General features: G+C 35.0%; 1 protein-coding gene across 1 annotated transcript in view; it reads right to left on the bottom strand.

Moving 5' to 3' along the window:
- The window catches only part of LOC128664949 (kininogen-2-like), a 39,044-nt gene extending 15,411 nt beyond the window's left edge, over positions 1 to 23,633 (bottom strand). Inside the window, exons 1-3 of the mRNA XM_053719740.1 lie at positions 23,606 to 23,633; positions 22,687 to 22,783; positions 15,583 to 15,636 (exon numbers count right to left, since the gene is read on the bottom strand). Of these exons, the coding sequence (XP_053575715.1) occupies positions 15,583 to 15,636; positions 22,687 to 22,763 (131 nt within the window). The 5' untranslated portion in view covers positions 22,764 to 22,783; positions 23,606 to 23,633. The remainder of the gene's footprint in view (positions 1 to 15,582; positions 15,637 to 22,686; positions 22,784 to 23,605) is intronic.
- Positions 23,634 to 27,482: the final 3,849 nt, after the last annotated feature.

Here is a 27,482-nt window from a genome sequence, read left to right as displayed (position 1 = left end):
ATGAACAAAATAGACTACTTGTCCTCCGCAAACGAGAGACGTACTGGATACAGAAACTTAATTGTCTGTGTCCAAGGGGTCTCAATGTAGATCTAGATGTGGCTGCCTTTATGTATAACTACTCCTGTATCACTAGAAAAGAGTTCTCAGTGACAAAACCAATTAAGTTTATATTTTACATTGTAATATTTTATTACTGTTTAGTTTCCATCATAATGTATATTATAACAATCAATTGGTTTTGTATTATAATTTGGGTATCAAAGAATATATAAAAAATACCCCGTAATGTTTTGTATATACATCAGTTTTTATTTTCATTTTTATTTATGTACTTTTAACATAACACGCTTTCTGTATATTCATGTATTCTCCAAAAAATCCATTTGTATGCCTAATTCGATATGTTATAAAAATCTAATGGCCCACTTTGAGGTATATTAGTTCAGACTTCTAATCTTTTAAAACCGTCACCAGCAATATATTCAATGGTGTATATAGACTGTATATCAATTGTTTTTTCCAGGATGTATGTTTTTAGCTTTTGTATGTATTTTGATGATGTTTTCCAAGCGTCATTTTTTTAATATTTTTTAATTAAATTTATTGTTGTGTTTTTAGTCAAATTTTAGTTATTTACAGATCAAAGTGTAAAATAAAGCAAGGGAATCATTTCCGACCAATAAGAAAGGACTGATCGCTATATAAGATGGACCATGGTGATCAAAGATATATCACCTCTTGAAAAAGACCGCAGGCTGGTGGTTGAAACGCGTTGAGGCCAATTGTGAGCTGTTTGAGGATCCGTAGTCTTTTGCAGTAAGGACATTGTGTATGCTTTTTTCAAGCACGGCTATTGCAATCCACGCCGCAAGTACGGATGCCCACGAAAGACACCATTACACACGTAGTGAGTACTGCATTCGGAGACTCACTCGGAGGAAAGAAAGAGCCGTTGTTCCTATGCGGACTGTGTTTTTTCACATCTCGATCTTGTAACTTTGGATATGTTGTAGTGCACAATAAATTCGTCAACACTATAAGTGCAACTTAACAGCGTGATGTGTCATATGTTATACACCTGCACTTGAATCTGGTTGCGCTCGCTTTGTTTTTTAACAGATTTTTGACCCCTAATCTTACATTTATTAACCCCTAATCTGCCACTCCGAACATCGCCGACACCTACATTATATTTATTAACCCCTAATCTGCTGCTCCAGACACCGCCGCCACCTACATTATACTTATGAACCCCTAATCTGCTGCCCCCAACATCGCCGACACCTACATTATATTTATTAACCCCTAATCCGCTGCTATCTTAAATATAATTAAAATAAATTTAACTAAATATTCCTATCATTAACTAAATTATTCCTATTTAAAACTAAATACTTACCTATAAAATAAACCCTAAGCTAGCTACAATATAACTAATAGTTACATTGTAGCTAGCTTAGGGTTTATTTTTATTTTACAGGCAAGTTTGTATTTATTTTAACTAGGTAGAATAGTTATTAAATAGTTATTAACTATTTAATAACTACCTAGCTAAAATAAATACAAAAGTACCTGTAAAATAAAATCTAACGTAAGTTACAATAACACCTAACACTACACTATAATTAAATAAATTAACAACAATTAAATAAATTAAATTAAATTAGCTAAAGTACAAAACAAAACAAAACACTAAATTACAGAAAATAATAAACAAATTACAAGATGTTTAAACTAATTACACCTAATCTAATAGCCCCCAAAATAAACCCCCCCTAGCCTAAACTAAACTACCAATAGCCCTTAAAAGGGCCATTGCCCCAAAGTAATCAGCTCTTTTACCTGTAAAAAAAAAATACAAACAACCCCTCAAACAGTAAAAACCCACCACCACCCACACAACCAACCCCCCAAATAAAATACTATCTAAAAAAACCTAAGCTCCCTATTGCCCTGAAAAGGGCATTTGGATGGGCATTGCCCTTAAAAGGGCAGTTAGCTCTTTTGCGGCCCAAACCCTAACCTAAAAATAAAACCCACCCAATACACCCTTAGAAAAACTTAACACTAACCCCCTGATGATCGACTTACAGTTCTGAAGACCGGACCTCCATCGTCAAGGAAGCAGCAGAAGTCTTCATCCAACTGGGCCAAAGTCCTCAACAAAGCTGGGAGTAGTCTTCATCCAAGCCGGGCAAAGTGGTCCTCCAGACGGGCAGAAGTCTTCATCCAGACGGCATCTTCTATCATCATCCCTCCGGCGCGGATCGGGTCCATCTACAAGACATCCGACGTGGAGCATCCTCTTCATCCGACGACTACCACGATGAATCAAGGTTCCTTTAAGTGCCGTCATCAAAGATGGCATCCCTTAGATTCAGATTGGCTGATAGAATTCTATCAGCCAATCAGAATTAAGATAGAACAAATCCTATTGGCTGATGCAATCAGCCAATAGGATTGAAGTTCAATCCTATTGGCTGATCCAATCAGCCAATAGGATTGAGCTTGCATTCTATTGGCTGATTGGAACAGCCAATAGAATGCAAGATCAATCCTATTGGCTGATTGCATCAGCCAATAGGATTTGTTATACCTTAATTCCGATTGGCTGATATAATTCTATCAGCCAATCGGAATCTAAGGGATGCCATCTTGGATGACGTCACTTAAAGGAGCCTTCATTCGTCGGGTAGTCGTCGGATCAAGAGGATGCTCCGCGTCGGATGTCTTGAAGATGGACCCGCTCCACGCCGGATGGATGAAGATAGAAGATGCCGTCTGGATGAAGACTTCTGCCCATCTGGATGAAGACTTCTGCAGTCTGGAGGACCACTTCGCCCGGCTTGGATGAAGACTTCTGCCGCTTCATTGAGGATGGATGTCTGGTCTTCAGAACTGTAAGTCGATCTTCAGGGGGTTAAGGTTAGGTTTTTTTAAGGGTGTATTGGGTGGGTTTTATTTTTAGGTTAGGGTTTGGGCCGCAAAAGAGCTAACTGCCCTTTTAAGGGCAATGCGCATCCAAATGCCCTTTTCAAGGCAATGGGGAGCTTAGGTTTTTTTAGATAGTATTTTTTTTTTTAAATCAAAAATTTTTTTTGAGGTTTTTACAAATAACATTAATATACAGAATATGTTCTATCATATATATAACAGTTACATGAGTATAGACATAAGAAAATAAATGTGAACGCATTGAGATACATTGCTATTAAAACATATTTAGCTAAGAAACCTCAGTTTTTTAAATTTTAAATACCTCCAATCTAATTCAATAGGTAACTCCTGAACCCATCTTTACTCGCTTATAACGCTGGAGGAAAATATAGTGATATGGAGCCACTCATGGGCATGATTTATAAATCTGGATAAATGGAAGGTTGTGGATTAATACCACAAAAAAAAATTCACCACTTAGGGTGAATGGCTAATATTACCCCCCAGGAATTCACATTAACCCGGGGGGGGGGGGGGGAGGTAGTACAGATATACAAATATAGACAATGCAGACCAATTATTCTCTTTTCTCTGACACTAGGTATACTTTTATAAATCCTATTATCCCACATACACTATACTAAAATATTAGCTGGGCCGTATTATACTTATTACTAGCTAAAATCTGTACCCACACACTAGAGTAACAGCTCTATATTAGTATAGAGTTAATCCAAACATCCAACCTTCAATAGCATAAGTCTTTCTTACAATATCATAGGCTTAGATGAGATAGTTCCCATGGTTAATACAGAATATCTGCATAATGTACAAAGATAAATGGTAAAGTAACCTGTATGTTATCTCAAAAGATCTCCCATCTCCCCCGCCGGCTGAGGGGGATGGAAGGTACAATGGGTCAACATGTGAGGGGTAAATAGCTATACAATCATGTACATTTCTATGTTCTCTAATACTCAGCATAAATTGTAAATGTTGAACGTCTAAACACAAATCCTCCAGCTCACATTGACTGAGTAAAACCTAACATGAGGAAATATATTCATAGAATATACACAAGTGGAGATAACAAAGCTCAATCTGGTGCTAAATTAAACACAATGCCCCTCCACTATAATAGAGAGTTTAAGTAATATACTGTTCATGAGCTGACTACCTATACTATAAGATTATCTTATTGAATTGCCTCCTGAAAGAGGGCATGGGATACTATACTATACAGAGGGGGGTAGTGTTGTGCATGTCAACCAAGTGCTAGATGAAGTATAGTGTGCTAGTTTTCAACAGATAACTGTAGGATAGCAATTTATAAATGTAAACTAACAAAAGTGTCCCACCTTTCCCACTGACACGTATATTACCTCTTATGTGTACTGAGCATATACGATGCATAGTTTTATAGCCCTGCAGTAACAGTGTGCATAAGCAAACAATATATAATAGCATGTAGCATAACATTCAGCACAAGGCTGCAAGTAACAACTGTAACCTAGACTTGTTTAGGTCAAGTCTGGTAGCCATAGCTTATTGTGAATTGATCCATCACATAAGCATCAAATATTCCTGAGCACACCGATAAGTGCCCGTATTAACATATGATAAGATAATGATTACAGTCTGGCAGGACTGTAAGTTAGTGTAGCTGAACTGAACTCTATTAAGGGACTTACAGTAAAAACAATATGTATATGTATCGGATATATCAGGAGCATTACTTATAACACACTAAGAGGGAAGTTAACTCAAATGTATGCTAAGCTTACATACAGCTCAGTTGCAAAACCCTACTTGAACGGTAGTAATATAAAGTGGTGTGGTAACAAGCATGTAGTGTGGATTTATACGCAATTAGCTAACCAAAAATTTAGTACGATCTGGTCTGATTGTTGTAGGTCTATATCTGAGCAGTATAGTTAAGGTTCAGACCAATATCCTACCTAGTGAAATGAGATGTAGCTAGTGCCAAAGGATTTTGAGGGAGCAACGTTGGCATATCAATATATATATAAGACGACTAAACCTATTACAAAAAAATGCATAAAAAACGTTAATAACAGAAACTCCTGCCTGTGTATGCACCTGCAAAGATAATTATTATCAGACTGTTGAACTGTATAGCTTCCAACCCACTAAGACCATATAGTGATGAACTGTAATGAATTGTCAAACAAAATTGAGTAAATCATTAAATGAACAGCAGACCTAAATGGAAAGAGAGTTCAATATAGGAAGTAAACATCTCATATATAGTGAGTTATACCGGGCATTCACCCTATGCCACAAACTAGGGTCTGCGTGCTCAAGTTCTGTGCCCCATCTGGACTCTTGCATGACAGCATGAGATGGTAGAGAGCAACATCTGAATCAATAGGCTGAAAACGGTACAGACACAGACAACAAAATTAGTCCGCTGAAAAAAAGAAACTAGCATTCTCACTAATGACTTGTATATGGCATTACCACACACTGGCCATGTAATTTTAGTAGCTCCTCAAAACAAATACATTTCTTCCTAGAGAGTCGTCATCGGTGGGCATATATGGGACAAACAGATTCAACACAGTCCTGCCCATAGGGATCATATGTGAGAGCGACATTTCTATTATCCGATCCCTAAGCGCTTGGTCACAGATGCAGGGGTGTAGCAGAGATAGCCAACACTACTCCCCGCGTAGTGAAATCTTGCAAACGGTTGTAGGGCTAGTAGGAGGGTCATTAGTGCAGAATATAAACTAAGCCTTCCTGGCCTGTACTGGCTCATTAGATCGCCAGCCTGGTTCTCTAATTTGGGTACCATTTGGATACCATACTCTCGATCAGGTTGAATGCAAACTAACTCCGCACTTGACACTTCTGAGGTCTTCTGCCATTTATGAGGAAACTCGCTGTCAATGTTGTTCTCCTTCTCGCGGCTGATGATAATGTCGGGGTATTTTACCTCTAGTGCCACACCTCGTCCCTGCCAAGGCACGTTTATGGTATCATGAGTGCTCACAGATTTATACGCTGTCGAGTTGAGCTGAGTAGAGTCGGTAGTTGCTTTTAGCTCCTTAAGAAGCTCTCTGTGCTGGCTATCAAGAGTGGATAGCAGATTGCAAAGCATGTTAGCAATCTGTCGCTCCATATTAGAAGTTAAGATGGCCGCCTCCGGCTTAAACGTCCCAGTTCACTTTTCAGCGCAGGTGACTTCTTGTCACCCCAGAAAGCAATGTAGGATCAGACGTGTCTTAGAATACAACCTGTAGTATACCGGTTAAAGAGTAGAGAGGTGATCTCCGTGTATACTCATGATAGACTGCCTAGTTTTCTAAAATGGTGAATTGCATCCCATAGAAATCACATCTAGCTGTCAAGTCGTCCTATTTAGCTTTGTCAATCGAAACTGCTTAAAGTCTCCATTCTCCCAGAGCTTACCCCAAAGGGATTTCATGCAAAAGTTTGTTGAATTAGCTCATAATTGGTATGTTATTTGGGCAGGAGTCAGGAGCTCAGGAGAAACACATCTTGTTGCTTTGGCCGCTGGCTCCGCCCCCCTTTAGATAGTATTTTATTTGGGGGGTTGGTTGTATGGATGGTGGGTTTTACTGTTGGGGGGTGTTTGTATTTTTTTTTACAGGTAAAAGAGCTGATTACTTTGGGGCAATGCCCCGCAAAAGGCCTTTTTAAGGGCTATTGGTAGTTTAGTTTAGGCTAGGTTTTTTTTTATTTTGATAGGGCTATTAGATTAGGTGTAATTAGTTTAAATATCTTGTAATTTGTTTATTATTTTCTGTAATTTAGTCTTTTTTTGTACTTTAGCTAATTTAATATAGTTTATTTAAAGGGACATGCCAGCCACATTTTTTCTTTTATGATTTAGAAAGATAATGCAATTTTAAACATCTTTCTAATTTACTTATATTATCTAATTTGTTTTATTTTCTTGATATTCTTTGATGAAAAGCATATCTAGATATGCTTACTAGCTGCTGATTGGTTGCTGCACATAGAAGCATTGTGTGATTGGCTCACCATGTGCATTGCTTTTTCTTCAACTAAGGATATTTAAAAAATGAAGCAAAATAAATAATGGAAGTAAACTGTAATGTTGTTTAAATTTCTATTCTCTATCTGAATCATGAAAGAAAGATTTTGGGTTTAGTGGCCCTTTAATGGTTGATAATTTAGTTCATTTATTTAATGATAGTGTAGTGTTAGGTGTTATTGTAACTTAGGTTATGTTTTGTTTTACAGGTACTTTTGTCTTTATTTTAGCTAGGTAGTTATTAAATAGTTAATAACTATTTAATAACTTTTCTTCCTAGTTAAAATAAATACAAACTTGCCTGTAAAATAAAAATAAATCCTAAGCTAGCTACACTGTAACTATTAGGAATATTGTAGCTAGCTTAGGGTTTATTTTATAGGTAAGTATTTAGTTTTAAATAGGAATAATTTAGGTGCTAAGTGTAATTTTTATTTAGATTTATTTAAATTATATTTAAGTTAGAGGGTGTTAGGATTAGGGTTAGCCTTAGGTTTAGGGGTTAATACGTTTAGTATAGTGGCGGCGATGTTGGGGCGGCAGATTAGGGGTTAATACATGTAGGTAGATGGCGGCGATGTTAGGGGCGGCGGTTTAGGGGTTAATATGTTTATTATAGTGGCGGCGACATTGGGGGCGGCAGATTAGGGGTGAATAAGTGTAGGTAGATTGCAGCGACATTGGGGGTTGGCAGTTTAGGGGTTAATAAATATAATGTATGTGTCGGTGATAGTGGGGGCAGCAGATTAGGGGTTAATAAATATAATGTAGGTGGCGGCAGTGTCCGTAGCGGCAGATTAGGGGTTAAAAATTTAATTTTAGTGTTTGCAATGCGGGAGGGCCTCGGTTTAGGGGTTAATAGGTAGTTTATGGGTGTTGGAGTACTTTTTAGCACTTTAGTTATAAGTTTTAAGTTACGGCGTTGTAGTGTAAAACTCATAACTACTGACTTTATAATGCGTTAGGACTCTTGACGGAGTAGGCTGTACCGCTCACTTTTTGGCCTCCCAGGACAGACTCGTAATACCGGCGCTATGGAAGTCCCATAGAAAAAAGACTTTACGAAGTTTACATAAGTCGTTTTGCGGTAAGGCCAAAAAAGTGTGCGGTGACCCTAAACCTTCAAGACTCGTAATAGCAGGAGGCGTAAAAAAGCAGCATTAGAACCTGTTAACGCTGCTTTTTTACCTTAACGCACAACTCGTAATCAAGCCGTTAGTTTTTTATTTTCTGTAATGTTAGACTTTTTTATTTTCTGTAATTTTAGCTTAATTTAAACTTATTTTTTTTTATTTTTAAAGTAATAATATTTTTTTAATTTAAATTGTAATTTAGTTTTATTTTAATTTATGTAATGGGGTTAATTTAGGGGTGTTAGGGAGCTTAGTAATTAGTTATTTGCATTGTGGGCTTTGGCAGTTTAGGGGTTAATAGATTTATTAGCATTATTGCGTTGTGTGGGTTTGGCGGATTAGGGGTTAATAGTTTAATAGGTTTATTGCGTTGTGGGTTAATGGCGGATTAGGGGTGCGCCGTGTATGTAATCCCGCCAATGATTGTTACAATATGAGATAACACTGTAATACTAATATATACACTAGTAACATCTGATTGTTACAATATGAGATAATACTGTAATACTAATATATACACTAGTAACATCTGATTGTTACAATATGAGAAAATACTGTAATGCTAATATATATACTAGTAACATCTGATTGTTACAATATGAATTAATACTGTAATACTAATATATACACTAGTAACATCTGATTGTTACAATATGAATTAATACTGTAATACTAATATATACACTAGTAACTCCTGATTGTTACAATATGAGAAAATACTGTAATACTAATATATACACTAGTTACTTCTGATTGTTACAATATGAATTAATACTGTAATACTAATATATACACTAGTAACATCTGATTGTTACAATATGAGATAATACTGTAATACTAATATATACACTAGTAACTCCTGATTGTTACAATATGAGAAAATACTGTAATACTAATATATACACTAGTAATTTCTGATTGTTACAATATGAATTAATACTGTAATACTAATATATACACTAGTAACATCTGATTGTTAAAACATGAGATAATACTGTAATACTAATATATACACCAGTAACATCTGATTGTTATAATGAGATAATACTGTAATACTAATATATACACTAGTAATATCTGATTGTTACAATATGAATTAATACTGTAATACTAATATATACACTAGTAACATCTGATTGTTACAATATGAGATAACACTGTAATACTAATATATACACTAGTAACATCTGATTGTTACAATATGAGATAATACTGTAATACTAATATATACACTAGTATATTAGACCAGACAAAGAGAAGCCTCTCCTAATATCCTTTCTATCGCCTAGATTTTGTCGGTAAAAACTTGCGGGGCTAACAAGCCTTTTTTTCCAGCGCTCCCTTAAGCCAACGCTGGCATTACGAGGTTTCTGAATGGCTGCGTTAGCCTCAGAAAAGTGAGCGTTGAGCCAAATTTAGCTCCACTTCAACCTTCAATACCAGCTTTGCTTACGGTAGCGGTAAGCTGGAAAACGTGCTTGTGCGCGATTTTCCCATAGGATACAATGGGGCTGAGCAGGCTGGCAAAAAAGCAGCGTTCAGCTCCTAACGCAGCCCCATTGTTTCCTATGGGGAAACACTTTCTAAGTCTACACCTAACACCCTAACATGAACCCCGAGTCTAAACACCCCTAATCTTACACTTATTAACCCCTAATCTGCCGCCCCCGCTATCGCTGACACCTGCATTATACTATTAACCCCTAATCTGCCGTTCCTGACACCGCCGCCACCTACATTATCCCTATGAACCCCTAATCTGCCGCACCCAACGTTGCCGCCACCTACCTACACTTATTAACCCCTAATCTGCCGACCGGACATCGCCGCCACTATAATAAATGTATTAACCCCTAAACTGCCGCACTCCCGCCTCGCAAACACTATAATAAATTTTATTAACCCCTAATCTGCCCTCCCTAACATCGCCGCAACCTACCTACAATTATTAACCTCTAATCTCCCGACCCCAACGTCGCCGCTACTATAATAAAGTTATTAACCCCTAAACCTAAGTCTAACCCTAACCCTATCACCCCCCTAAATTAAATATAATTTAAATAAAACTAAATAAATTTACTATAATTAAATAAATTATTCCTATTTAAAAATAAATACTTACCTATAAAATAAACCCTAATATAGCTACAATATAACTAATAGTTACATTGTAGCTATTTTAGGATTTATATTTATTTTACAGGCAACTTTGTATTTATTTTAACTAGGTACAATAGCTATTAAATAGTTAATAACTATTTAATAGCTACCTAGTTAAACTAATTACAAAATTACCTGTAAAATAAATCCTAACCTAAGTTACAAATACACCTAACACTACACTATCAATAAATTAATTAAATAAATTAACTACAATGATCTAAACTAAAATACAATTAAATAAACTAAACTATATTACAAAAAAACCAAACACTAAATTACAAAAAATAAAAAAATATTACAAGAATTTTAATCTAATTACACCTAATCTAAGCCCCCTAATAAAATAAAAAAGCCCCCCAAAATAATAAATTTCCCTACCCTATACTAAATTACAAAAGTAATCAGCTCTTTTACCAGCCCTTAAAGGGCTTTTTGCGGGGAATTGCCCCAAAGTAATCAGCTTTTTTACCTGTAAAAAAAAATACAAGACCCCCCCCCAACATTACAACCCACACACTTCTACTCTAAAACCCACCCGATCCCCCCTTAAAAAAACCTAACACTACCCCCTTGAAGATCACCCTACCTTAAACCGTGTTCACCCAGCCGGGCACCGATGGGCCAGAAGAGGACATCTAGAGCAGCAGAAGTCTTCATCCGATCGGGGCAGAAGAGGTCCTCCACCCAGCAGAAGTCTTCATCCAAGCGGCATATTCTATCTTTATCCATCCGGCACGGAGCGGGTCCATCTTCAAGACATCCGACACGGAGCATTCTCTTCTTCCCGACGACTAATGACAAATGAAGGTTCCTTTAAATGACGTCATCCAAGATTAAGGTAGGAAAAATCTGATTGGCTGATTGGATCAGCCAATAGAATGCGAGGTCAATTCTATTGGCTGATCCAATCAGCCAATCGGATTGAACTTCAATCCGATTGGCTGATGTAATCAGCCAATCGGAATTAAGGTAGGAAAAATCCGATTGGCTGATGTAATCAGCCAATCGGATTGAACTTCAATCCGATTGGCTGATTACATCAGCCAATCGGATTTTTCCTACCTTAATTCCGATTGGCTGATAGAATCCTATCAGCCAATCGGAATTCGAGGGACGCCATCTTGGATGACGTCATTTAAAGGAACCTTCATTCGTCGTTAGTTGTCGGGAAGAAGAGGATGCTCCGCATCGGATGTCTTGAAGATGGACCCGCTCCGTGCCGGATGGATGAAGATAGAAGATGCCGTTTGGAGGAAGACTTCTGCTGGATGGAGGACCTCTTCTGCCCTGATCGGATGAAGACTTCTGCCGCTATGGATGTCCTCTTCTGGCCCATCGGTGCCTGGCTGGGTGAACATGGCTCAAGGTAGGGTGATCTTCAAGGGGGTAGTGTTAGGTTGTTTTAAGGGGGGATCGGGTGGGTTTTAGAGTAGGGGTGTGTGAGTGGTGGGTTGTAATGTTGGGGGGAGGTCTTGTATTTTTTTTTACAGGTAAAAGAGCTGATTACTTTGGGGCAATTCCCCGCAAAAAGCCCTTTTAAGGGCTGGTAAAAGAGCTGATTACTTTTGTAATTTAGTATAGGGTAGGGAATTTTATTATTTTGGGAGCTTTTTTATTTTATTAGGGGACTTAGATTAGGTGTAATTAGATTAAAATTCTTGTAATATTTTTTTATTGTTTGTAATTTAGTGTTTGGTTTTTTTTGTAATATAGTTTAGTTTATTTAATTGTATTTTAGTTTAGACCATTGTAGTTAATTTATTTAATTAATTTATTGATAGTGTAGTGTTAGGTGTATTTGTAACTTAGGTTAGGATTTATTTTACAGGTAATTTTGTAATTATTTTAACTAGGTAGCTATTAAATAGTTATTAACTATTTAATAGCTATTGTACCTAGTTAAAATAAATAAAAAGTTGCCTGTAAAATAAATATAAATCCTAAAATAGCTACAATGTAACTATTAGTTATATTGTAGCTATATTAGGGTTTATTTTATAGGTAAGTATTTATTTTTAAATAGGAATAATTTATTTAATTATAGTAAATTTATTTCGTTTTATTTAAATTATATTTAACTTAGGGGGGTGTTAGGGTTAGGGTTAGACTTAGGTTTAGGGGTTAATAACTTTATTATAGTAGCGGCGACGGGTGCGGGAGATTAGGGGTTAATAATTGTAGGTAGGTGGCGGCGACGTTGGGGGGGGCAGATTAGGGGTTAAAACAATTTATTATAGTTTTTGCGTGGCGGAAGTGTGGCGGTTTTGGGGTTAATACATTTATTATGGTGGCAGGGATGTCCGGTCGGCAGATTAGGGGTTAATAAGTGTAGGTAGGTGGTGGCGACGTTGGGGGGGGCAGATTAGGGGTTAATAAATATAACATAAGTGTTGGCGATGTTAGGGACAGCAGATTAGAGCTTCATAACTATAATGTAGGTGGCAGCGGTGTCCGGTCGGCAGATTAGGGGTTACATAATTTTATTATAGTGTTTGTGATGTTGGGGGCCTCGGTTTGGGGTTCATAGGTAGTTTATGGGTGTTGGTGTACTTTGTAGCACTGTAGTTAAGAGCTTTATGTTCCGGCGTTAGCCCATAAAACTCTTAACTACTGACTTTTAAATGCGGTAGGAGTCTTGGAGGTAGAGGTTGTACCGCTCACTTCTTCCAAGACTCGTAATACCAGCGTTAGCAAAATCCCATTAAAAAGATAGGATATGCAATTCACGTAAGGGGATTTGTGGTAGCCAAAAGTCGTGGAAGAAAAGTGAGCGGTACACCTGTACCTGCCATACTCGTAATACCAGCGGGCGTTAAAAAGGAGCGTTAGGACCCCTTAACGCTGCTTTTTAAGGCTAACGCAGAACTCGTAATCTAGCAGTATGAATCTAGATGTAAAACTACCTTAAGGTAATCAAGAATTCAAATAGAAAATCATATTTAGCAAATACTGTATAAGATACTGATATGGGAACATACTTTGGTATATGATGGCCATGTAAGTGGGTTCTTATGGGGTAGTCACGATTATTCCTTTTGAGGGAGTGGATAAAATGTTCTTACAATAGTGTAGAAAAGAGAAATAAATACACTACTAACATCTGATTGTTACAATATGAGAGAATACTGTAATACTAATATATACACTAGTATTATCTGATTGTTACAATATGAGATAATACTGTAATACTAATAAATACACTACTAACATCTGATTGTTACAATATGAGATAATACTGTAATACTAATATATACACTAGTAACATCTGATTGTTACAATATGAGATAATACTGTAATACTAATTTATACACTAGTAACATCTGATTGTTATAATATGAGATAATACTGTAATACTAATATATACACTAGTAATATCTGATTGTTACAATATGAGAGAATACTGTAATACTAATATATACACTAGTAACATCTGATTGTTACAATATGAGATAATACTGTAATACTAATATATACACTAGTAACATCTGGTTGTTACAATATGAGAAAATACTGTAATACTAATATATACACTACTAACATCTGATTGTTACAATATGAGATAATACTGTACTACTAATATATACACTAGTAATATCTGTTTGTTACAACATGAGATAATACTGTAATACTAATATATACACTACTAACATCTGATTGTTACAATATGAGAAAATACTGTAATACTAATATATACACTACTAACATCTGATTGTTACAATATGAGAAAATACTGTAATACTAATATATACACTACTAACATCTGATTGTTACAATATGAGAAAATACTGTAATACTAATATATACACTACTAACATCTGATTGTTACAATATGAGATAATACTGTAATACTAATATATACACTACTAACATCTGATTGTTACAATATGAGAAAATACTGTAATACTAATTTATACACTACTAACATCTGATTGCTACAATATGAGATAATACTGTAATACTAATATATACACTACTAACATCTGATTGTTACAATATGAGATAATACTGTAATACTAATATATACACTAGTATTATCTGATTGTTAAAATAAGATATAATACTGTAATACTAATATATACACTAGTAGCATCTGATTGTTACAATATGAGAGAATACTGTAATACTAATATATACACTAGTAACATCTGATTGTTACAATATGAGAGAATACTGTAATACTAATATATACACTAGTATTATCTGATTGTTACAATATGAGATAATACTGTAATACTAATATATACACTACTAACATCTGATTGTTACAGTATAAGATACTACAGTAATACTAATATATACACTACTAACATCTGATTGTTACAATATAAGATACTACAGTAATACTAATATATACACTACTAACATCTGATTGTTACAATATGAGAGAATACTGTAATACTAATATATACACTACTAACATCTGATTGTTACTATATGAGAGAATACTGTAATACTAATATATACACTAGTAACATCTGATTGTTACAATATGAGATAACACTATAATACTAATATATACACTTGTATTATCTGATTGTTACAATATGAGATAATACTGTAATACTAATATATACACTACTAACATCTGATTGTTACAATATGAGAGAATACTGTAATACTAATATATACACTACTAACATCTGATTGTTACAATATGAGAGAATACTGTAATACTAATATATACACTAGTAACATCTGATTGTTACAATATGAGATAATACTGTAATACTAATATATACACTAGTATTATCTGATTGTTACAATATGAGATAATACTGTAATACTAATATATACACTAGTAACATCTGATTGTTACAATATGAGATAATACTGTAATACTAATATATACACTACTAACATCTGATTGCTACAATTTGAGATAATACTGTAATACTAATATATACACTACTAACATCTGATTGTTACAATTTGAGATAATACTGTAATACTAATATATACACTACTAACATCTGATTGTTACAATATTAGATACTACTGTAATACTAATATATACACTACTAACATCTGAGTGTTACAATATAAGAAACTACTGTAATACTAATATATACACTAGTAACATCTGATTGTTACAATATGAGATAATACTACTGCCATACTCGTAATACCAGCGGGCGTTAAAAAGCATCGTTAGGACCCCTTAACGCTGCTTTTTAAGGTTAACGCAGAACTTGTAATCTAGCTGTATGAATCTAGATGTAAATCTACCTTAAGGTAATAAAGAATTCAAATAGAAAATCATATTTAGCAAATACTGTATAAGATACTGATATGGGAACATACCTTGGTATATGATGGCCATGTAAGTGGTTCCTCATGGGGTAGTCACGATTATTCCTTTTGAGGGAGAGGATAAAATGTTCTTACAATAGTGTAGAAAAGAGAAATAAATACACTACTAACATCTGATTGTTACAATATGAGATAACACTGTAATACTAATATATACACTAGTAACATCTGATTGTTACAATAAGATATAATACTGTAATACTAATATATACATTAGTAACATCTGATTGTTACAATATGAGATAATACTGTAATACTAATATATACACTAGTAAAATCTGATTGTTACAATATGAGATAATACTGTAATACTAATATATACACTAGTAACATCTGATTGTTACAATAAGATATAATACTGTAATACTAATTTATACACTAGTAATTTCTGATTGTTACAATATGAGAGAATACTGTAGTACTAATATATACACTAGTAACATCTGATTGTTACAATATGAGATAACACTATAATACTAATATATACACTAGTAACATCTGATTGTTACAATATGAGATAACACTGTAATACTAATTTATACACTAGTAATTTCTGATTGTTACAATATGAGAGAATACTGTAGTACTAATATATACATTAGTAACATCTGATTGTTACAATATGAGATAATACTGTAATACTAATATATACACTAGTAAAATCTGATTGTTACAATATGAGATAATACTGTAATACTAATATATACACTAGTAACATCTGATTGTTACAATAAGATATAATACTGTAATACTAATATATACATTAGTAACATCTAATTCTTACAATATCAGATAATACTGTAATACTAATATATACACTAGTAACATCTGATTGTTACAATAAGATATAATACTGTAATACTAATATATACACTAGTAACATCTGATTGTTACAATATGAGATAATACTGTAATACAAATATATACACAAGTAACATCTGATTGTTACAATATACTACAGTAATACTAATATATACACTAGTAACATCTGATTGCTACAATATGAGATAATACTGTAATACAAATATATACACTAGTAACATCTGATTGTTACAATATGAGATAATACTGTAATACAAATATATACACTAGTAACATCTGATTGTTACAATATGAGATAATACTGTAATACTAATATATACACTAGTAACATTTGATTGTTACAATATGAGATAACACTGTAATACTAATATATACACTAGTAACATCTGATTGTTACAATATGAGATAATACTGTAATACTAATATATACACTAGTAACATCTGATTGTTACAATAAGATATAATACTGTTATACTAATATATACAGTAGTAACATCTGATTGTTACAATAAGATATAATACTGTAATACTAATATATACATTAGTAACATCTAATTCTTGCAATATCAGATAATACTGTAATACTAATATATACACTAGTAACATCTGATTGTTACAAAAAGATATAATACTGTAATACTAATATATACACTAGTAACATCTGATTGTTACAATATGAGATAATACTATAATACTAATATATACAATAGTAACATCTGATTGTTACAATATGAGATAACACTGTAATACTAATATATACACTAGTAACATCTGATTGTTACAAAATAAAATAATACTGTAATACTAATATATACATTACTAACATCTGATTGTTACAATATGAGAGAATACTATAATACTAATATATACACTAGTAACATATATTTGTTACAATATGAGATAATACCATAATACTAATATATACACTAGTAACATCTGATGGTTACAATATGAGATAATACTGTAATACTAATATATACACTAGTAACATCTGATGGTTACAAAATGAGATAACACTGTAATACTAATATATACACTAGTAACATCTGATTGTTACAATGTGAGATTATACTGTAATACATTATAATACTAATATATACACTAGTAGCATCTGATTGTTACAATATGAGATAATGCTGTAATACTAATATATACACTGGTAACATCTGATTGTTACAATAAGATATAATACTGTAATACTAATATATACACTAGTAACATCTAATTCTTACAATATGAGATAATACTGTAATACTAATATATACACTAGTAACATCTGATTGTTACAATAAGATATCATACTGTAATACTAATATATACACTAGTAACATTTGATTGTTACGATATGAGATAATACTGTAATACTAATATATACACTAGTAACATCTGATTGTTACAATATGAGGTAATACTGTAATACTAATATATACAATAGTAACATCTGATTGTTACAATATGAGATAACACTGTAATACTAATATATATACTAGTAACATCTGATTGTTACAATATGAGATAACACTGTAATACTAATATATATACTACTAACATCTGATTTTTACAATATAAAATTATACTGTAATACTAATATATACACTAGTAACATCTGATTGTTACAATATGAGATAATACTATAATACTAATATATACACTAGTAACATCTGATTGTTATAATTTCAGATAATTCTATAATACTAATATATACACCAGTAACTTCTGATTGTTACTATATGAGACAATACTGTAATACTAATATATACACTAGTATCTTCTGATTGTTACAATATGAGATAATACTGTAATACTAATATATACACTAGTAACATCTGATTGTTACAATAAAATATGTCACTGTAATACTAATATATACATTAGTAACATCTAATTCTTACAATATGAGATAATACTGTAATACTAATATATACACTAGTAACATCTGATTGTTACAATATGAGATAACACTGTAATACTAATATATACAATACTAATATCTGATTATTACAATATGAGATAACACTATAATACTAATATTTACATCAGTAACATCTGATTGTTACAATATAAGATAATACTGTGATACTAATATATACATTACTAACATCTGATGGTTACACTTTGAGATAATACTGTAATACTAATATATACACTAGTAACTCCTGATTGTTACAATATGAGATAATACTGTAATACTAATATATACACTAGTAACATCTGATTGTTTCAATATGAGATAATACTGTAATACTAATATATACACTAGTAACATCTGACTGTTACAATATGAGATAATACTGTAATACTAATATATACACTAGTAACATCTGACTGTTACAATATGAGATAATACTGTAATACTAATATATACACTACTAACATCTGATTATTACAATATAAGATAATACACTAAAACTAAGATATATATATATATGTATATATTGTATATATAAGAAAAAGTAAAGGTGGGTTAATCCAGCACTAACTATTAATACACTTCTAATAAATAATTGAAAAGCTGTAAAAAAAACCACAGGGAGCCACCGGATCAGAACCAAAGAAACACAATTTATTATTTGATAAACAGTCAAAACATGAAACTAAATCCTATATAGGTTAAATCACCAAAAAATATGAGTAATCCTAAAAACTAAGGAGATAAGGGCCATATATAATATACCGGTATATAGACTATATAAAATAAGCTAAGCACACAATATCGACTGGGATCACAGATATGCAAATTTGTTTAAGCTATAACAAGAGTCCAGCTTCAATAGTGTCCCCCAGGCAAGGCAAAGCAATAGCGATATACTCGCACCAAGTCTCTTGTTAGAGAACCATAGTAAGACTTATGCAGTGTAAAAGCAAGTTGTGGAAATAATAATCCAAAGCAAAGCCAGCCAGAAGTATAGGTAAGCACAGTCACTTGTAAATAATGTATAGCGAAAGCTTATAAAGGAGAAATAGCAGGTGTAAGAGCACTGCGTATCAGTTGTACATATGCAGGCAAGTAGTGTCAGCAAAGAAATTCAGCACCACGTGAAGAGCACACTTCTGTGAAGTTGGAAGCGTGGGACGCCAACTTTGGATGATTCTGGCCTGTGTTTGTCAGAGCAGAAGTCTGGAGCGGACCGCATAGCTGCATAGCTGCAATATTAGGAGACGGAGGGGCAGCTCTGACCGTACACATCTTGCGAGGATCACTCATACTACATTGTGGTGAGCTGTAGGCTGTTAAGCCTTGAATAACCCGGTCTCCTTTGCTTTACTCTGTTGAATCAAGAGACGCGGTGCTGAATTTCTTTGCTGACACTACTTGCCTGCATATGTACAACTGATACGCAGTGCTCTTACACCTGCTATTTCTCCTTTATAAGATTTCGCTATACATTATTTACAAGTGACTGTGCTTACCTATACTTCTGGCTGGCTTTGCTTTGGATTATTATTTCCACAACTTGCTTTTACACTGCATAAGTCTTACTATGGTTCTCTAACAAGAGACTTGGTGCGAGTATATCGCTATTGCTTTGCCTTGCCTGGGGGACACTATTGAAGCTGGACTCTTGTTATAGCTTAAACAAATTTGCATATCTGTGATCCCAGTCGATATTGTGTGCTTAGCTTATTTTATATAGTCTATATATACCGGTACATTATATATGGCCCTTATCTCCTTAGTTTTTAGGATTACTCATATTTTTTGGTGATTTAACCTATATAGGATTTAGTTTCATGTTTTGACTGTTTATAAAATAATAAATTGTGTTTCTTTGGTTCTGATCCGGTGGCTCCCTGTGGGGTTTTTACAGCTTTTCAATTATTTATTAGAAGTGTATTAATAGTTAGTGCTTGATTAACCCACCTTTACTTTTTCTTATATATACAATACTATTTTTTGTGGGTTCCGTGCACTGGTTTACCTGCCTGTATATTTGTGTGTCAGGTAATCCATCACTATACACTTAATATCCTCTTTTGAGCCGGTGCTCTTACACTATATATATATATATATATATACACTAGTAACATCTGACTGTTACAATATGAGATAATACTGTAATACTAATATATACACTAGTAACATCTGACTGTTACAATATGAGATAATACTGTAATACTAATATATACACTATTAACAGCTGACTGTTACAATATGAGATAATACTGTAATAATAATATATACACTAGTAACATCTGACTGTTACAATATGAGATAATACTGTAATAATAATTTATACACTAGTAACATCTGACTGTTACAATATGAGATAATACTGTAATAATAATATATACACTAGTAACATCTGACTGTTACAATATGAGATAATACTGTAATACTAATATATACACTAGTAACATCTGACTGTTACAATATGAGATAATACTGTAATAATAATTTATACACTAGTAACATCTGACTGTTACAATATGAGATAATACTGTAATAATAATATATACACTAGTAACATCTGACTGTTACAATATGAGATAATACTGTAATAATAATATATACACTAGTAACATCTGATTGTTACAATATGAGATAATACTGTAATACTAATATATACACTAGTAACATCTGACTGTTACAATATGAGATAATACTGTAATACTAATATATACACTAGTAACTCCTGATTGTTACAATATGAGATAACACTATAATACTAATATATACACTAGTAACATCTGACTGTTACAATATGAGATAATACTGTAATACTAATATATACATTAGTAACATCTGATTGTTACAATATGAGATAACACTATAATACTAATATATACACTAGTAACATCTGACTGTTACAATATGAGATAATACTGTAATACTAATATATACATTAGTAACATCTGATTGTTACAATATGAGATAATACTGTAATACTAATATATACACTAGTAACATCTGACTGTTACAATATGAGATAATACTGTAATACTAATATATACACTAGTAACATCTGACTGTTACAATATGAGATTATACTGTAATACTAATATATACACTAGTAACATCTGACTGTTACAATATGAGATAATACTGTAATACTAATATATACACTAGTAACATCTGATTGTTACAATAAGAGATTATACTGTAATACTAATATATACACTAGTAACATCTGACTGTTACAATATGAGATAATACTGTAATACTAATATATACACTAGTAACATCTGACTGTTACAATATGAGATAATACTGTAATACTAATATATACACTACTAACATCTGATTGTTACAATATGAGATAATACTGTAATACTAATATATACACTAGTAACATCTGACTGTTACAATATGAGATAATACTGTGATACTAATATATACACTACTAACATCTGATTGTTACAATATAGGATAATACAGTAATACTTATATATACACTAGTAACATCTGATTGTTACAACATGAGATAATACTGTAATACTAATATATACACTAGTAACATCTGATTGTTACAACATGAGATAATACTGTAATAATAATATATACACTAGTAAAATCTGGTTGTTACAATATAAGATAATATAGTAATACTAATATATACACTAGTAACATGTGATTGTTACAATATGAGATAAAACTGTAATACTAATATATACCCTAGTAACATGTGATTGTTACAATATGAGATAATACTGTAATACTAATATATACACTAGTAACATGTGATTGTTACTATATGAGATAATACTGTAATACTAATATATACACTACTAACATCTGATTGTTACAATATGACATAATACTGTAATACTAATATATACACTAGAGGTTGATACAGACAATGGGTGGGTCAGGGGGCAGTTACCTGTCAAACAGCAGGAGTAAGTAGACTGTGGGTGGATCAGGGGAAAGTTACATGTCAGACAGCAGAAGTAAGGAGACAGTGGGGTGGGTCAGGGGGCAATTATTTGTCAGTTGGCAGAATTAAGGAGACAGTGAGTGGGTCAGGGGGCAATTATCTGTCATAGGGCAGAACTAAGGAGACAGTGGGGAGACAGGGGGCAGCAGTAAGGAGACAGTGAGGGTTCAGGGAGCAGTTACTAGTCAGTGGGCAGAAGTAAGAAGATAGTAAGAAGACAGTGGGGGGTCGGGGGGAAATTACCTGTCAGTGGGTATAAGTAAGGAGACAGTGTGGTGGGTCAGCGGACAGTTACCTGTCAGTGGGCAGAAGTAAGGAGACAGTGGGGAGGTCAGTGAGCAATAACCTGTCAGTGGGCAGAAGTAACGAGTCAGTGGGGGAGTCAGGGGGCAGTTACCTTTCAGCTGCCAGGGTTCCTGGAAAATGCTCCAGGCACAGGACGATGAGGAAACTTAGACAGAACCACAGTCTCATTATCAGAGCTGGAAGTGAAACTGAAAAATGGAAAATAGTAATGGAGAAATGATCAGTTAATAAACAAAAATTCACAGAGCATGACACGTGTGTACAGGAAGGTGAGACAGTACAAGGCCTTGACCCCCCCCCCGTATAAGACTGTGACGCCAGTATAAGGCTATGACCCCCATAGAAGGATTTGGTCTCCAGATGAAACTGTCACACCCAGTATAAATAGGGTTGTGACCTCAGTATATTGCTGTAACCACCAGTATAAGATTGTGACCCTCAGTATAAGGTTGTGACCCTCAGTAGAAGGCTGTAGTACAAGATTGCGACCCCTAGTACAAGGCTGTAACATGCAATATAAGGTGGGCAGAAGTAAGGAGACAGTGGGGGAGTCAGTGAGCCTTATACACTCAGTATAAGGCTGTGACACTCAGTATAAGGTTGTGACCCCCAGTATAAGGCTGTGACACTCTGTATAAGGCTGCGACACTCAGTATAAGGCTGCAACATTCAGTATAAGGCTGTGACACTCAGTATAAGGCTGTGACACTCAGTATAAGGCTGTTACCCCCAGTATAAGGCTGTGACCCCCAGTATAAGGCTGTGGCACTCAGTATAAGGCTGTTACCCCCAGTATAAGGCTGTTACCCCCAGTATAAGGCTTTAACCCTTTCTTCCAAGATAAAGATCTTTCCCCCACCCAGCACCTCTAGTTCTAGGCTCTGCCCCATTATAAAGTTCTGCCCCTCCTTTGTGTTTACCCATCACCCCTAATCTCAGTCTGTGACCCCCTGGCATAAACCAGTAAATCATCAGTCACTGACGCCTCTAGCTGCCTTATGATAACTCACCTTGTTACAGAACTGTGAGCTCAGAAACCAGACACTGACACCTCTAATTGCAGCTCTGGTATTTATGCTGTAAAATTTGTGGTGGGTGGTGCTTAATAAAGGGGAGGGGCTTCTCTATTTACAGTATGATGATAAATGATTATTAACTAATACTCTTGCAGTTCTAACTGTATCCTTTAAGTAAAGACCTGACCCTGCAAGTCCCACAGACATCAATGAGGCACTCTGAGATGCAGGATTGAGGGATTAACATTGGAGCAGCCTGTACTGATAAAAACGATCTATTTGCAGCAGCTTTAGCACTTTAGCTTCTAGTTTTATGTCCATAATATCAATTTATTTAGTGTATTGTGACTACAACCTCTCCAACACAGTAAAAGTGAGATAAATCAGTGAAAACTGCAGGGGTAAAAGGCTTAGTGGATATTGTGAGAGCTGAGAGAGAACTGCATAGACAGCCCAATGAATCCACTCTCTCACTGACACTCTGAGACAAAGTCACAAATTAAAAATATAATTTATGTTTACCTGATCAATTAATTTCTTTCATAGTGGTGAGAGTCCATGATCCATTACTCCTGGGAATTACACTCCTGGCCACTAGGAGGAGTCAAAGATTCCCAAAACTCCAAGAGCCCTTAAAACCCTCCCACCTTAGTGGAAACAAGTCTGACATACAGACAGAAAGGTAGGATTAAATAAAATAAAAAAAGAATCAGGGAAAAAAGAGATGCATACTTAAAATGCCACCAGAAAAAAATACAAAACAAAATGGATGGGGTGTCATGGCCTCTCACCACCAAAAAATAAATTAATTTATCAGGTAAACATAAATTATATTTTCTTTCATACAGGTGGAGTCCACAATCCATTACTCCTGGGAAACAGAACAAATATGAGAGAAAGAAAGAGAGAGAGAGAGAGAAGAACTCCTTGTGTACCCCAGTAACAAATCTAGACCAGTCAGAAGGATTGTTTTCCCACATTTGACCTCTGGATACAGTTTTTCCAATGGTGCAAATGATTCTGGGTAAGATATGCAAATGAGGTTCACAATGATTTACTTTTTTACTTGAGCATTGGAAAAAGTGTATCCAGAGGTCTCCTATGGGAAAAACAAGTCCTCTGACTGGTCTAGATTTGTTAATGGGCTGCTCAATGAGTTTCTCTCTACATTTTGTGCTTAGTGGAGGATTTTTAACTCCCTTTTCTCTTAACCATAATTTTAGAAGCTGTTGTTTTTCACAAGGAATTCAACTTCACCCGCAGTGACTCAACCTACTCCCAGCTGATGAGTGTTATAAACCCTGAAACAGCTGTCCTGGGATGGTTCTGAATCACTGTACTAACCCTGGCTAAGCTTAAAACCTGTGTATTCAGCAATGCTATGGCTTACAGGGCATCTGCGTATAAGCTGACTGAAGTAAAAAGTGAGTCATTGTGAACCTCATTTGTATGTCTTACCCAGAATCCTTAGCTGCATTGGAAACAGTGTATCTGTAGGTCTTCTATGGCAGTGATTTTCAACCTTTTTATTTGCTGTGGCACATTTTTTTACATTAAAAATCCTGCGGCACACCACCATCCCAAAATTTTACAAAATCACACATTATATATATATATGACAATTTAGTAAATTTTAGTCAATTCAATTCAATTAATCTTTATTAGCATAACAGTCACTACAACTGTATTGCCAAAGCTAGATAATCAAAATATCACTGAGAACAACAACAAAACAGCAACAAGTGCATGACTGGTACACTGTGCACGTGCCAGGAAAATCAGAATCAGAGACAAAGAAAGGCTAGCAGACTGCAGTTCTGGTATATGATGAATACTTTACATTAGGAATATAACAATATTATAAAATCCTGAATTACATTTCACATCTAAAGGACACAACATTTAACTACACAGAGTCTAGTAACAGAAATGTCATTAAATGTTAAAAGTTAAAAAAAATCCAGCATTTACCTTGCAGGGACAGGACTACACTCAAGACATACCAGATACCCCAGGATTCTGAGCGCCTCATCCTGCAGGGGGCAGTTGTGCCCAGGGTAGGGACTGATCCTCAACACAAAGCCAACTCCAATCTCCCAAAACCAAGTCAGCAAAGAGCCAAAGCACATGAGCAGATTGTAGGAGTTTCCCTTATAATGGGCAGAGTGGGTGAAAATCAAGGGTGGGGGCAACCACTGGATGGAGCAGGGTAGTTGCACCCCATAAGCTAAACACAAGTGGCCATGAAGGCCCCTTTAAGCCACAGACAAGTGGGTGAAAATCAAGGGTTGGGCAACCACTGGATGGAGCAGGGTAGTTGCACCCCATAAGCTAAACACCAGTGGCTATGCAGACCCCTTTAAGCCACAGACAAGTGGGTGAAAATCAAGGGTGGGGGCAACCACTGGATGGAGCAGGGTAGTTGCACCCCATAAGCTAAACACCAGTGGCCATGAAGGCCCCTTTAAGCCACAGACAAGTGGGTGAAAATCAAGGGTTGGGCAACCACTGGATGGAGCAGGGTAGTTGCACCCCATAAGCTAAACACCAGTGGCTATGCAGGCCCCTTTAAGCCACAGACAAATTTTGTATGTGGGTTAAAGGGGCCTGCATGGCCACTGCTGTTTAGTTTATGGGTTGCAACTACCCTGCTCCAGCCAGTGGTTGCCCAACCCTTTATTTTCACCCACTCTGCCCAGTCTAAGAGAAGCCTACAATCTGTTCATGTGCTTTGGCTCTTTGCCAAACATCAGTTCTCCTTTTACTGTAGTTTCTCGACAAGTCACATGTCAACAACAGATTTTAGATGGGATCTCTGGTTTTGACCCCTGGCGACCCTTTGTCACCAACATTCTTGCAGACACATCTTTAATGTCATGCAACATGCACTCAGATCACACAATAGCAATGCAGTCGCTTAGTTTGCCAAATACCTGCATCAAAGCAGGCTCTGGCCCTGCTGCAGCACTGTCATCACTACTCGTTTTAGACCAGAAAGTACCTATAAGCTGTCACCATGGTAACAACACACCACCCTCCTCCCGCTGCTCGGCATCTAGCACAGTCAGTCAGGGGTCTCGCGAGAGTTGCTAGTGCAGCTCACCGAGAGCAGGCGGAGGATAACTTTGTTTTGAACTTTGGATCGGAAAAGGCTGCGGTTGTTATGGAAGCGCTCGTAGAAGTAAAGGAAGGCGCTGAATTATTATCGGTGGCTTTTGTATTTGAGTCATCGTGCAAAGGCAATATATTCTCAGGTCTCTGTAACCTTATGTCTGTCAATGGCTCCTCCTGCAGGCACCGCACAGAGACTCTCTGCCCGCATTAAATGAAAGCCGTGCAGTCATTTAATGCGGGTCGGTGCCTGCAGGAGGAGCCATTGACAGACACAAGGTTACAGAGACCTGAGAATGTATTGCATGGGTAGCTGTGTGCTGTGGTAGGGGGGAAGGCTGCATTCCTACGCAATGTTCGCCACGACTGATCATCTCATTCAAAATAAAAAAATGTCCCAGAGTAAAAAACAAAATCAAGCAACAATTTATAAAAAAATGTCACACTGTTGTCAGTCTGCCGCGGCACACCTGAGGATCTCTCACGGCACACTGGTGGAAAATGACTGTTCTATGGTAAATAAGGCTTCTTACTTTTATGTACAAACAACGGGTGGCAATAGCACTACACAGATAATGTGGGGATGCCCTATATAGTTTATATTATAGTGCGCATTCAGGCTAGAGTGCTCGTGCACTTGTTTTATATATTGTTATTGAGGTTCTTAAACATACAGAGTATAGAAACATTACAATGCAGTACATGTTGTATAAATATAGTTACACACGAGCGCTTGCTTTATCATAACATGGACTATTGT

Source organism: Bombina bombina, chromosome 6 (assembly GCF_027579735.1).
Source record: "Bombina bombina isolate aBomBom1 chromosome 6, aBomBom1.pri, whole genome shotgun sequence".
NCBI classification, from domain to species: domain Eukaryota; kingdom Metazoa; phylum Chordata; class Amphibia; order Anura; family Bombinatoridae; genus Bombina; species Bombina bombina.
This window is presented reverse-complemented; position numbering and strand designations above follow the sequence as displayed.